This window comes from Indicator indicator, chromosome 22 (assembly GCF_027791375.1).
Source record: "Indicator indicator isolate 239-I01 chromosome 22, UM_Iind_1.1, whole genome shotgun sequence".
NCBI classification, from domain to species: domain Eukaryota; kingdom Metazoa; phylum Chordata; class Aves; order Piciformes; family Indicatoridae; genus Indicator; species Indicator indicator.
This window is the reverse complement of record NC_072031.1, coordinates 7,873,071-7,885,209: the sequence shown is the minus strand read 5'-3', so window position 1 is coordinate 7,885,209 and position 12,139 is coordinate 7,873,071. Positions and strand designations below refer to the sequence as shown.

The 12,139-nt window shown below is 44.7% G+C and overlaps 1 protein-coding gene across 1 annotated transcript in view; it reads right to left on the bottom strand.

Moving 5' to 3' along the window:
• Positions 1-2,082, bottom strand: part of ABCC1 (ATP binding cassette subfamily C member 1) — a 42,683-nt gene extending 40,601 nt beyond the window's left edge. The window contains exon 1 of the mRNA XM_054391306.1: positions 2,061-2,082. Coding sequence (XP_054247281.1) covers positions 2,061-2,082 — 22 coding nt within the window. The remainder of the gene's footprint in view (positions 1-2,060) is intronic.
• Between the last annotated feature and the right edge of the window lie 10,057 nt (positions 2,083-12,139).

Sequence of the window (12,139 nt, the reverse complement as noted above, 5' to 3'; positions counted from 1 at the left end):
CATATTGGCTGGATCACATTCTGAACACATGTAAGAGTCAAAGAAAAGACTGCAGGTTGGCAAGTTACCTGGAGGTGTTTCTGCAGGGAAGGCAGGGGGTACAATGCAAGGGTACTTGAGGATTAAGAATGGCAAGTGGGGACAAATGGGCAGTTTGGAGTAAGATTACTGATAGGATTTAACAGCTACAGCAGGAGAAACAGCTACACACAGGCAACGTGCAAAAGCCCCTTTTTACATTCATTTCAGATGGCAAAAGGCAAGGAAAGCAAACATGAAGAGAGACATATGGTGGTATTTTTTCCTGTTCATTCCCTAGGTGCAGTTCTCTAAGGTTATGTCTACACATAGCCCAGACAGGATTAAGCCATAAACCAAATGCTGCTGAGCACCCAATGTCCTCACAAGACATCTTTCCACTCAGGTTCACACAAGTCAAGTTGCAGGCTCCCTGCAGCCTGGCCAGACTGTCCATCAGCCACTGGAACACACTTCCCAGTTAATGCCTGTTCAAAAGGTACTTGGACTGCTCTTAAGCAAACCAACAAGCAGGACTGGGGACTGTCAGGAGGTCACATAAGAAGCTGACTCCTGGTCTGAACTGAGATGTTAATGCTCTCAGAGGGCAAAGTCAGGTGGAACTCAACCCACTAGAAAAGAAAGGTATGACCTAAGCTCTGCATGGAGAATCCCATAGCTCCATGAGGTTCAGCCGTGGGTGGAGATCATGGCACTCCCCCCATGAAACAAACAGGTATTCAGTTACTGCTCAGTCACACAAGCCCAGACAAGTCCAGCCAGTTTAGAGCCCACGCTTCTCCTTAGCTTTAAACTCAGTTTCAGAGCTGTGGGGTTTTTCAGCACAAACCAAACTTCTTCACAGATCAATGCAGAAGCATTCACAGAAGCAGACCTTCGTATTTAACAGCACACTAAAGACATCTCTTCTAACTCAAGTTCTAGACACAGTATTCCAGCAAGTTCTATTAAAGCCCTAAGTTGCCCCCCATTTTCACATCTCAAAGACTAACAATAATTTTCATTCTAAATGATCAGCTGATCCTTCTACTTTGAAAGGGCACACCAAATGACAGAGATCCAAGGATCCACTGAAAGCCTTCATAAACCACCAGCCTCCCAGCACAAAGGAGAAGGAAAAAAAGGGCTGCGTGTGTAGCTGTCAGATTGTCTCATCTGGAAGCAGCCTTTCATTGAAGATATGACTGCAGAAACCCACAAGAGAAGAATTAGTGTGATCCTTTCTCCTTTCTTGGTAGACAGGAGAGTTTTAGTCTGGTTCAGAAGAACCACATCTCTGATGTTAAATAGTTGCAGGTTGGGGTTTGTTTTGTTTTACTTTTAAAAACCCTGGACATTTTTAACGTTTCCCAAAATAGCAAAGGGGCATTTTAGATTCACCTAACCTATTTCTCAGATTTCATTTCCATTACCATTACCAGCACTGCGGCTGAAAAAAAAATAAAATATCAGTCCACAGGTTTTGTGCCAAATAGCACGTTTTTCTCTTATGGTACAAAAAAGGCTTCCTATCACATTAGAAGTGAAACCCTCTCTTTCCAAGAGCAGCAGAAAAGATGTTTTGTGTTCCACAGAATCACAGCGATCTATTCACAGGTAAACCAGTTCTTTAACAGTGCATAAACCTGAGGAAAAAAAGAACCCTGTTAATTCCCATCTAAAACATCAGGAACAGGAAGATAAAAACCTTGGCAATAGGACTGTAAGGCAAAGTTGCACCACAAAAAGTCAGTTATTCTGACTGTAAGGCAGTCGCATGCCTCCAGTGTGCCTGATCTGAGGAACAAGTGCTTGACCCTGGACAGGACCTTGAGGCTGGCTGGCTCTCCCCTGGCAGCCAGGAAGGCTGTGAAGGGAGCAGCCAGCCTTCGCCTGCTCTCACATCAATCACCCTTCTTGACCCACAGCACATTTTAACATTCTGGCTGGCAGAAATGGAGAGGCCAGAACTTCTCAGTTTTGTGCCTGCTGTGCACAAGTGTGTGGGAGATGCAGGCTGCCAAGCACGCTGTTAAACTTACCTGCAAGAACCAGTTTACACATTGCCACACACCTACATAAGAAATGGAATAACAAAACTCCACTGGAATATTAATGCCACAGTCAACACTTAGTCCTTCAAGTGGAGTCTGACACTGCATCAGTGTGTACCTACTACTTTGATATCACCCACAGAAGAACCACTTCCGTGGTCATATCATGATATGGTTCCTCAATTTTCCTAACATGACATAAAATATTTTTTTTCACTTACTGGAATGCTTACAGCTAGTAGATTGCAAATAATTAGTGCACTCAGGCACTGACACTGTAACTGCAGCTGACAACCTTTATCATAATGCCATTATAGCTTTCTCATTGGAATGGGAAGTCTCACCATCTGGCAGCTCAAGATACTGTGTTAAAAATTTGCCCAGTGTAACACCTACAAACCTATGAGCTAACTCCACCATTCTGCCTCAGATGCTGAGACCACCAGCCTGTAGTCCACACAATCCAAGACAGCAAATTTCCTGCCTGCCTCTTCCCAGAACAGAGATTTGCCTAATCTGGATGAGCCTACAGCCTCAGATGAGCTACTAGCATCAGTGGACAACACTAGGTGAGGGGAGCAGAAGTGGACCTCTCCCTTTAAGCATGTTTCAAAGGAGCACTGCCTTTGCTTTGTAAGTCTCCAATACTACCATTCTCTGCGACACACTGGAGCTGTTGGTGCAGCTGAAGAGAGTGCAGAATGCACAGGTGGAATGGATGTTAGGAAGAAGTTCTTTACTATGAGGGTAGTGGAGGTTAAGGCCCCTTCCCGGGAGATATTCAAGGTGAGGCTTGACAAGGCCCTGGGCAGCCTGGTCTAGTTGGGGCTGTCCCTGCTGACTATGGGAAGGTCAGAGTAGATGACCTTCGGAGGTCCTTTCTGGTGTGGACCATTCCACGATTCATTCTATGAATGGTACCTTTGCTGTGATGTACACAAAGTCACTGCACTGAAGTACAGCTTTCAATACACTGGTAATTCCTTTGAAGTCCTATACTATGTGAAATTAGTGTTTTATTGGATCACCTAAGGGTGCCCTCTGCAAACACAAAGTGGAAGAAGAATCTAAAATACAGATTTTACAGCAGTATCTGTATCAGTATCGCCAGGAATGACTGTTTCATCTTTAGAACACAAGTGGAATTCAACTGAAAAGTAAAGTCCACAGAACCAAATACTTGATTTCATTCCCAGACTCTAAAAACCACTTCTGCAAGGAGAAATGACAGATTTATGCTCCTGCACAGAACTGTGTCATTTACCACAAACAGTGGAACAAATAAACAGTGTGCCAGACTGCTGGTTTATGGAGATACTTCAGCTCTTCCCTTCACAGTCACATCTGAGGACAGTTGCTCATACACCCACAAAGTTCTCAAACATTTCTTCAGGCCAGTAACAACCCCGTAAGATCAGAACGTTTCTGCCTTTTTGTTGTTCTACTGCCAGAAAGGTGAAATAAGAAATGTTAATGGTAATTACCACAGTGGGATGTAAAAATTAGATTCAGATTTCCAACTCTCATGGAGATCGTGTTCACCCACAGAATCAACAGTTTAGGGGTAAGGGGGGTTATTACTACTACAGGAGAACTCAACCTACCATGCAGTTGAGGATCTTCTCCTTGTACTTGATACTAGAGTCTTGGGGCAGTAGGGGGGGCACCAAACTGTCAGAAGGCAAAACATTCTTCCTTGTAAAACCATGAATGGAGCAAAACAGCTGCCATTAAATCTGAAGTTCATTGGTTGAGGTGCTAGTAGCAGCCAGGGAAGCAAGAAAAAATAATGCAGCCCAAGTTCAAAACATACAGATCTTCAAATAAGATTCTGTTGTGCAAGACTTGTATCTGAATAAAAAGCCTTGCATCACTTAGAAGCAAGCCTTCCTGCCCAGCCTTCCAGAATGCCATATTCAGATCAAGACCTCAGATAAGGGAAGAGACTACTATGCCCCCCCTCTTTTTCCTTTGTTTCCAAGTAATTCTGAAATCCAAGTTTGGTCCTTACAGTCTCATAATATTGTCACAAAATAAGTGTTAGAGCAAAAGGGGCGAACATTAAAAAAATAATATAATAAACATGAGTCTTCGTATTTGTGAATCATTGATAAAAATAAGATTATGGGGAAAGAACAGCAGTAAGTGTTTCTAACGATGGGAAAATATCCTTGAATTATCAGAATGTTTTCTATTACAAATGGTTTTAGCAAGACTTAAGGTCTCTTCAACAACAACACCTCCTTGTCCAAAACCCAAACATTGAAATTTCCTAATGTTTACCAGAAGTTGAAATCTTTTGTTACAGACAGCACTACATCAGCTGAAACTGTGAGTAAAATGACAAGAAGAAAACCCATGGTTTGCCTTTGTTTCCCCTTAGCCTAAAGTAAGAAGTTGGTGCTAACAAGTTGCCAGAGAAAGGAGCACCTGGCAGCTGTGGAGTTTACAGGGGCTGATATCTGTAATCCAAGAAGCTAAAAAACAATGAACTACACCCATTTTTTTGTGTCCCAGAAACGTGAGACAGATTACATCAGCACTTGCAAAAATAAAATGTTCAGCCTCTTTCTACAGACACCACTTCTGTGCTCTGCCATGTCAAAAAAAAAAAAAAAGAAATTATTGCTTTCATTTCCTTTCTGCACCAAAACCAAGACCGTTGCTTAATAATGCAACAGTCTGCACACTAAGGTCAAATCACAGCGAAAAGTCTGAAAGCACCTGGGCAACAATCTTACAAATGGACCAAGATAACAGCTTCAGTTGGAATAAACTGTATCCAAAGCTCCCGCAGACGCAGTGAGAAAACACTAACGCAGGGAATTCTGACTCTATTAAAAGTAAGCAAAAGGTCAGTACCCAGCAGCAGGCTTTTTCGAGATGTGACCCAGAATGACTCCAGCACAACCCGGGTAAACCTTCAAGTAGTCCCAGTATAGCACAGCGTTTCAGTGTAAACTGCATTGTAATTGCACACAACAGCACCAAGTTATTCAGCGTTGTGCTGGGTTTTCTTCCCTGTTTAGCTGTTCTGAACACCCTTGCAGTGACAGCTGTAAAATGACAGCTTATCTCTTACCAAAATCCCCTTCAACAACAGACTATCAGGCTTCATTTCCCCCCAACTAACCTATTCTGGATCAAGAGAGGTGAATTTAATTTCTAATACAAGTTCAACCTCTATGCATATTTAGCCCCCTGTTCACTTGTCTAACAAAATTCTTTTACAGGTTTAAATGAGAGAAAACTGACAAATAAACCTCTGGTTCTCATCACTGAAAAACCCAGCAGCAACCAAGCCATGAGAATCAGACAACCAGTTGTTAAGTCAGGCACCGCCTTGTCTAAAGGTTTTTCTGTTTAATGCCCTGCTACTGCTCCTCCTCTGTTCCAAATGCTGTCCAGCTGTGACCTTCCTACACCAGCAAATAAGTCATTTTCTGATCTGCATGTCCTTTTAAACTCTGGTCACATGTATGTTCATACACTTGATACATTTAAAACCAAAGGAAAAATGTAAACTAGTAACTTTTATTAAGCTTACTCAGCAATGCTCTCACAGCACCCCAAACTCCCTCTGCCACAAACACAGTGAAGAAGCACTAAAGACTTATTTCACACTGCAAAAAAGCTGCAGGGTTCCAAGATACGTGCTAATTTACTGTTTATCTAATGCAGGAAAGCATAAACCAGAGCTTCAGAACTTGAAATTACTCCTTACATAAAGTCTGGGTTTCCGTCAGCAGTCTATTTCAGGAGAGGTACCAGTGCTCCCAGGTCCCCATAAATAATACAAGCATAGCAGCTGTTTACATAATACAGTATCCCTTCACAAATGCCAGCTAATCACTATAATAAATATTTATTTCTTTCTTAATAAAACCCAAACAAGCTACATTATAGTCTTAGAAGACCCTAACATACCCACAACCAGCTGAAAGAGGCTGGTGGATCTCCCCTAGCTTCAACAATGTCAACCCAAATACAAAACAAGGTCTTTGGTCAAATACTCAAGAAAATACATTTAAGGCAGACAAAACACCTGAAAGTTTCAGAGAGAAGTCTACAGAACAGCAAGGGAACCTGAGCCCAGTCCCACCAAATAAGTCCCTGAATTTTGTGTGCAAGGCTTTGTATTACCTTTTCTTATTTGTTCTGTTCGTTTTCTGCAGTTGGGTTGCGTAAGTGCTAAGCCTAGAGCAGTGTTTGGATGCAATTTCTTTACTAGCAGAGAAGGGGTTCCACAAAAGCTTTCGGCACCAACAGGAAAGAAACAGGCCTGGGTGTACACAAGCAAGTGTAGCTTGAGTCATTATAGGACTCCAGTTTTCAAAACAAAATGGAGAAAAAAAAACTTGGTTTTCCCCTAGAAATCAATGGAATTACTTGCTACCAATCTTTCTACAACAATCAAAACCCCAACTAGAAAAATGTGGAAAACAAATATGACTAAGTTCTCACTCAGAAAAGAGAGTTAACTTCTATCTAAACTGATTTTATAAAACATAAGCTGAAGGACACGATAGAAGTTTATGTACATAAAAGCCACTTCTCTCACATTCCCTTAAGTGTAAGCAAGGACTTCAAAAGTTTCAGATCCTGTTTTACTCACAGGCATCTTCTAACCAGTGAATAACTGAAGCTTCCTGTAAAACCTGGTGGAAAACATGGGGAGTGACTTTAAGGAACTTAGTGTGAACTTGCTTTTTCTTTCACATCTCCTAGTTTTCTACAAAAGCCTTACTGGGGATTAGCCTTGAAAAAATTCAGTGTCACAAAGAATTCTCAACCTCCCAACACAAAAAGACTTCTCCAAATGTGATACTGCATAGTTTACAAGCTTTGGAAAACCAAAACTATCCCAAAACTTCATTCAGAAAAAAGGAAAAGCACACTAGTTCAAAATGTAACTGCACCTAGACCACTGGTCTAGATGTCCAGACAGTAGGGCAGCAGGCCAAAGGGTACAGTAAGTTCTGGGTCTGCCTTGGTACTTCTGCTTATCTAGAATGGCAGCTTCTCATCCCACTTTACCTTTTTTTTTTCCGTGCTGGGGTTGAAGCAAGGTCACCTGCACTCATACACTACTGACTGCATTCATACACTACTGATACTCTGGCAAAGCTATCTCAGTTTAAACAGACCCCTAAACTAAAAGTGAAATGCAAGAAATGCAAGTAGTGCAAAATATTACCCCTAGCCTAATTATAGTTTTTAAAGCTTTTTTGGTCATCATCAGCTATTAGTAAGTATTAAATCTATCTTATGCAGCTGTACATTTCTTTACCTTATGGATGGGACACTCGTTCTGAGATACACAGCGATGCTAGATAAAACAAGGATGAAACTGTACCCTTCCAAAAAAGAGAATCAGGTTCAAAAGAAGCAAGAAATGGTTAAGTTCTGCAAGAAAATTTGACTGCAGTGGAGTTAGTGTGCTGAGTGGGGGCACAGAGATAGGTTAAACAGTGGGGGAAGAAGCATGAGGATACCAAACTTCCTTGGGCCATTGACCTTTCAAACTAACTATTAAATAAAAACAATCTGTTTAATTCTCAGACAAGAGCTTTCAACAATAACATTCCTTGGGTGTGCAAACAAGAAAAACCCTGCCCAGAAAAGCTTAAGAAGATTAACATACAGTCTTTAAGGGACCATTAGGTCTTTTCAACACGCAAACTCTCCCCCACAATTTAAAACTGAATTGCCCAAAACTCCACATCACCCTTGACAAAAAAAAAAAACAAACAAAACAAAAAACAAACAAACCACACACATCTGTTGAAGCTGAGTTTACCAAGTGCTAGGAAATCCTACAGCTCCTCCAGCAAGGCTTCAGCTATGTGGGTATATAGTTCACCACGAGCATGCAGTAGTGGTATCTACCTATCACCCAGCTCTAAGAAGCAGAAGAGTGCAGCCCACAAGACAGGAAAGACAACAGTAGCACACATACAGGTGACGTGTAGAAGCCCAGTGAACGCTGCATATACATAGGTATTTTCTGGAAATCCATTACAACTTCAGCCTCAAATAGCACCGACAACGGAGATAGCAGAAACTGAACCAGCCACAGTTTCCTTAAGCACCAAAACGTGCATTACTACCCTCTTCACTATTGGAAACGGTGCAACACAAAGCAGATGCAGTGCTTTTTACGAGGGCAAGTTCAGTAAGGAAGGTTTTCACAGACACATCTTTCAGGAACTGGAATGCACAATTGTTCTTTTGCAGGATTAGAAGAATCCAGAAATCAAACAACCACACCCACAGGATCTTTAGCTGGAAGAAATGAAAGGCAGACTCCACGTGATTTGGAGAAGGATGACCAATCACAAAGCCATCTATATTCTTGGGAACCAGTGCAAGTAGTGAAAAAAAATGCATGGAGTAGTTAAGATACACTACAAATACCAGAAATGTTGGTAGTATTTAACAAGAGTGGCAAAGTTTTTCATAATAAAAGAATCTGCCATCATAATATATAAACTCTATATAAACTAAATCCTATATAAACTAATTGTTTCCAACATCCCAAGTGTAGTTCTCACTTCTACCTGATGTTTCAGTTCTACAGCTCAAAGGACTGGCAACTTTTCCACAAAACTACTTTTCTCTAAAGTCAGCTTTCCAGAAACTGAATTCTGAAATCTCTAAAGCTCTTCAAATAAAGAGGCTCATTCTAAGAGAGAGAGAGAGGAAAAAATACATGGACAATAATTTAGCCAGTTCTGAGAAACCTGAAAACGAGCTGAAAAGAGACATGCATATAAGCAATGTAAAAGTAGGTTAAGATCACTGAATCACTGGAAAAGCTTAAAGTCTTAATGATTTTTAACATATATACTGAGGAATATCTTAATGGCTCTTCAGACAAATAGCATAATGGCACTTGTTAAGACAGCTGGTTTATTTTACTAGTAAGGCAGTTCATTAGCTCAATAGTATATGACAAATATCCAATGAATGTGCGAGTTCTTTGAACACCCTAAGAAAATCGTTTCCCGCTCACTATGTTACCTTCATTGGCTCACACGTACTTTTTTTCCTTAACTCCCATCTCTCTCCTGCCTTCCTCCACACAACCTCCTTCTCCACGCAACCTGCTCCCTCCTTAGAAAAATCTTCACTTCCTTCCCTCGGGCCTCACTGCCGCCAGTACCTGCGGACCTCTGCAGAGGAGCCCCACGCTGCAGCGTCTCCACACCACTCACCTCCGCACGGCGGGTCGCGGTTCCCCCGCCACGGTCTGCGCTCCCGGCTCTTCGTTAAGGAAAAACGAAAACCGCACAGCGGCTCGCCTCCAGAACGCTTATCTCGGCCTCCTCACCAGCACAGCACGCCGCTGCTCGGGGCGACGGCAGCGCTCAGCCACCGTTACCCGCACAGCTCCGAGCAACGCAGACGCAGCCACCGCACGTAGTCGGGAACGCGTTTCCACTCTCCCAGCCAAGCGCTCGCTCACCTGTTCCGCGCTCCGAGCCCTTCCCCGCCGGAAGCCCCCCACACGAGGCACCAGTTCCCGGTCCGCGACCCGGGCGCAGGGACACAGCACACAGCCGGACTGCAGCGAGCCCCCGCCGTGGCGTGGCCCGGCCCGGCCTCTCCGGCCAGCCCGCAGCCGCGGAGTCGGGGCCAGCCGCAGCCCCCGCGCCTTGCCCAAGGCGAGCGCCAGCACGGGAGGCTCCCGCGCCCGCGGGCTCTATATGGGTCCGGCGGCCCACGACCATCCCCGTCCCACCCGGCTCGCCGCCATCCCTCAGTGCCGACACCCGCAGCCACCGCCGAGCCCGGACCCCGCCGTTCCATGCCGCCACTTACCCAGAAGGGCTCGTAGGTGTCCACACTGCAGAAGCTCTCGATCCCCATGGGGCGCGGCGAGGCGGCCGCGGACTCCCGCGGTAGCGCTACACTTCCCTCTCCGCACCTCTCCGTGCACGGGCAGAAGCAGACGGAGACGCGCCGGCAGCGCCAGCACGGCGCCCTGATTGGCTCCGTGGTCACGGGGATGCCGATCCCCGGCGGCGCCGCGCAGCCCCGCCTCGGCGGGGGAGGGGGCAAGCGGCCTTGCGCCGCGCACCTCGGGCGGTGTCGCTCGCAGAGTCGTCGGCCACGCGCGCGGCGGCCGATGTCTCCGCTCGGGGGCGGAGGCTGGCCCCAGGAGGCTGCGAGCTGGCCTGGAGCCCAAAACGTATTTTGTTCAACAAAGAGACCTCCCGGTCTCTGCCAACGGAAGCAGGGCGGAGGCATTACCCCTTGGTACACCGCCGCCTCGCCTCCCTGCCTGTGTCGGTTGCCACCAGTAGCCGGCCAAGGCTCGCACCCCCTTAGCCGCACCTGCCCGCCGGCCTGGTGGGCATCACGGCACTCCCTTCCCCTCCCCATGACACTGCTCCAGCCCCCACGCAGTGAGCACCGCGTGGCACCGCGACCCCACGCAGCCCACGTGGAGAGGCACTGCCACGTCCTGCCGGACAGTCACGCTATCGTCCCCGGGGAAGGCCACAGTGAAAGCCTGACTCACCTTCAAGTATTTCTCTTTTCGACACAAACCAGTTAAACTGGTTTTCAAGTCCCAAAGTAGTTCAGGATGACTAGCATGAACTGAACCAAAATAGCTTCATCCACAACCATGTTTGCACCCCAAAATGTACTAGTTGAAAGAGCTGCACAGCCCCTGTCCTTGCATTTGGCTGTGTCTCATGGTGAGCTCTTCACATCCTACTTCAAATGCATCAATTAAACCCCCAGGCAGCACCACCCCTCAGCTGACTGCCCTAGGGTACTGGAGTAGACCAGCTGGAGTATGGATGGTGCATACATAGGACTGCCATCACAGGCTGCAGCAAAGAGCAGGGTGGTTACACACTACCCTGCAGTAACATTTGAAAGCTTGAATCACACAAGTTACATAAAGAACCTTATTTTTAAATGTTGTATTGTACCCAGAGCAATTACAGTAATGGACAAAGCTGCTGGAAGAGAGATAGGTCTCATTTGTCTAACATATAACTGAAAACCAAGCATCACACCTATGAAAAAACCACATCACAGATTGCTTCTTTACCCACCTGCACACCTTCACTACAGTTTCACAGCTGTGCTGATGTTTGGCGGTGTCCAGGCTGCTCATCCGATGGTGCCGTTTCTGCTCTGTCCCTCTGGTTCTGTCAGTGTCAAGTGGAGGAGCAGCAGCAGCAGACTTCAGACCACAACAAGGTCACAACTGCCTTAATGAATGGAGAAAAATCATCACAGAAGGATCAAACCAAACTAATGGGGTGTTAAAAGCTACACAGGTGTATGCTAGTTCAACCCATACCTTAGTTCATACTTCAGAGTATTATAAGAGAGCAGAGAAATGTTGAAGTCTTATTCCCCTTACTTTTTATTAAGAATAATTCTGCCCTGTTTTCTGCAGTCTCTACACCCATCTTAAACTTGTAGTAAATACCCTGGTGGGTTGTTTTTTGATGTCTGAATGCTCACTATAATTCCTATTGAAAAAAAATACATCATACTCTGCTGCCCCTCAGCTCTCAGGAATACTTATTCCTTCTGGCTGCTCTGCAGCACAAGTAAATGACAACAGCTCTGGCAATTCATACACGCTGTCCTGTAGTTAAAGTAGAAGAGCTTTTTCCTTTGAGAACTTAGACTTTTACACATCTGTGTGCAATAATAGAATATGGGCTTACAATTGAAATGATACAGCAGAAAACTAACTAGGATGCAGAGATCATATGCAAGGATTGTTCTAAACAAGAAGACAGCAAACAAGTAAGAAGGATCAAGGAAAGTAAGTTTTTACCCACACATGGTTTTCTCCAGCTAAAAGTATAACAAAACTCAAGTTATACTTTCAGGATTCGAACTTCAACGTAGTAATTCTTTTCAGCCTCAAGCTGTCCCTATATCAATAGTTACACACCAGGTTAATGATGTTTCTCATGAAATAAAGATACTTGGATCTGCACCTCAGATTAGTTCGCTTCCAATTGCTTCCATCTCCTTCCCTTAGAAACTAAAAGCAACAGCAACAACAGAGAAATAACAGAACTAAC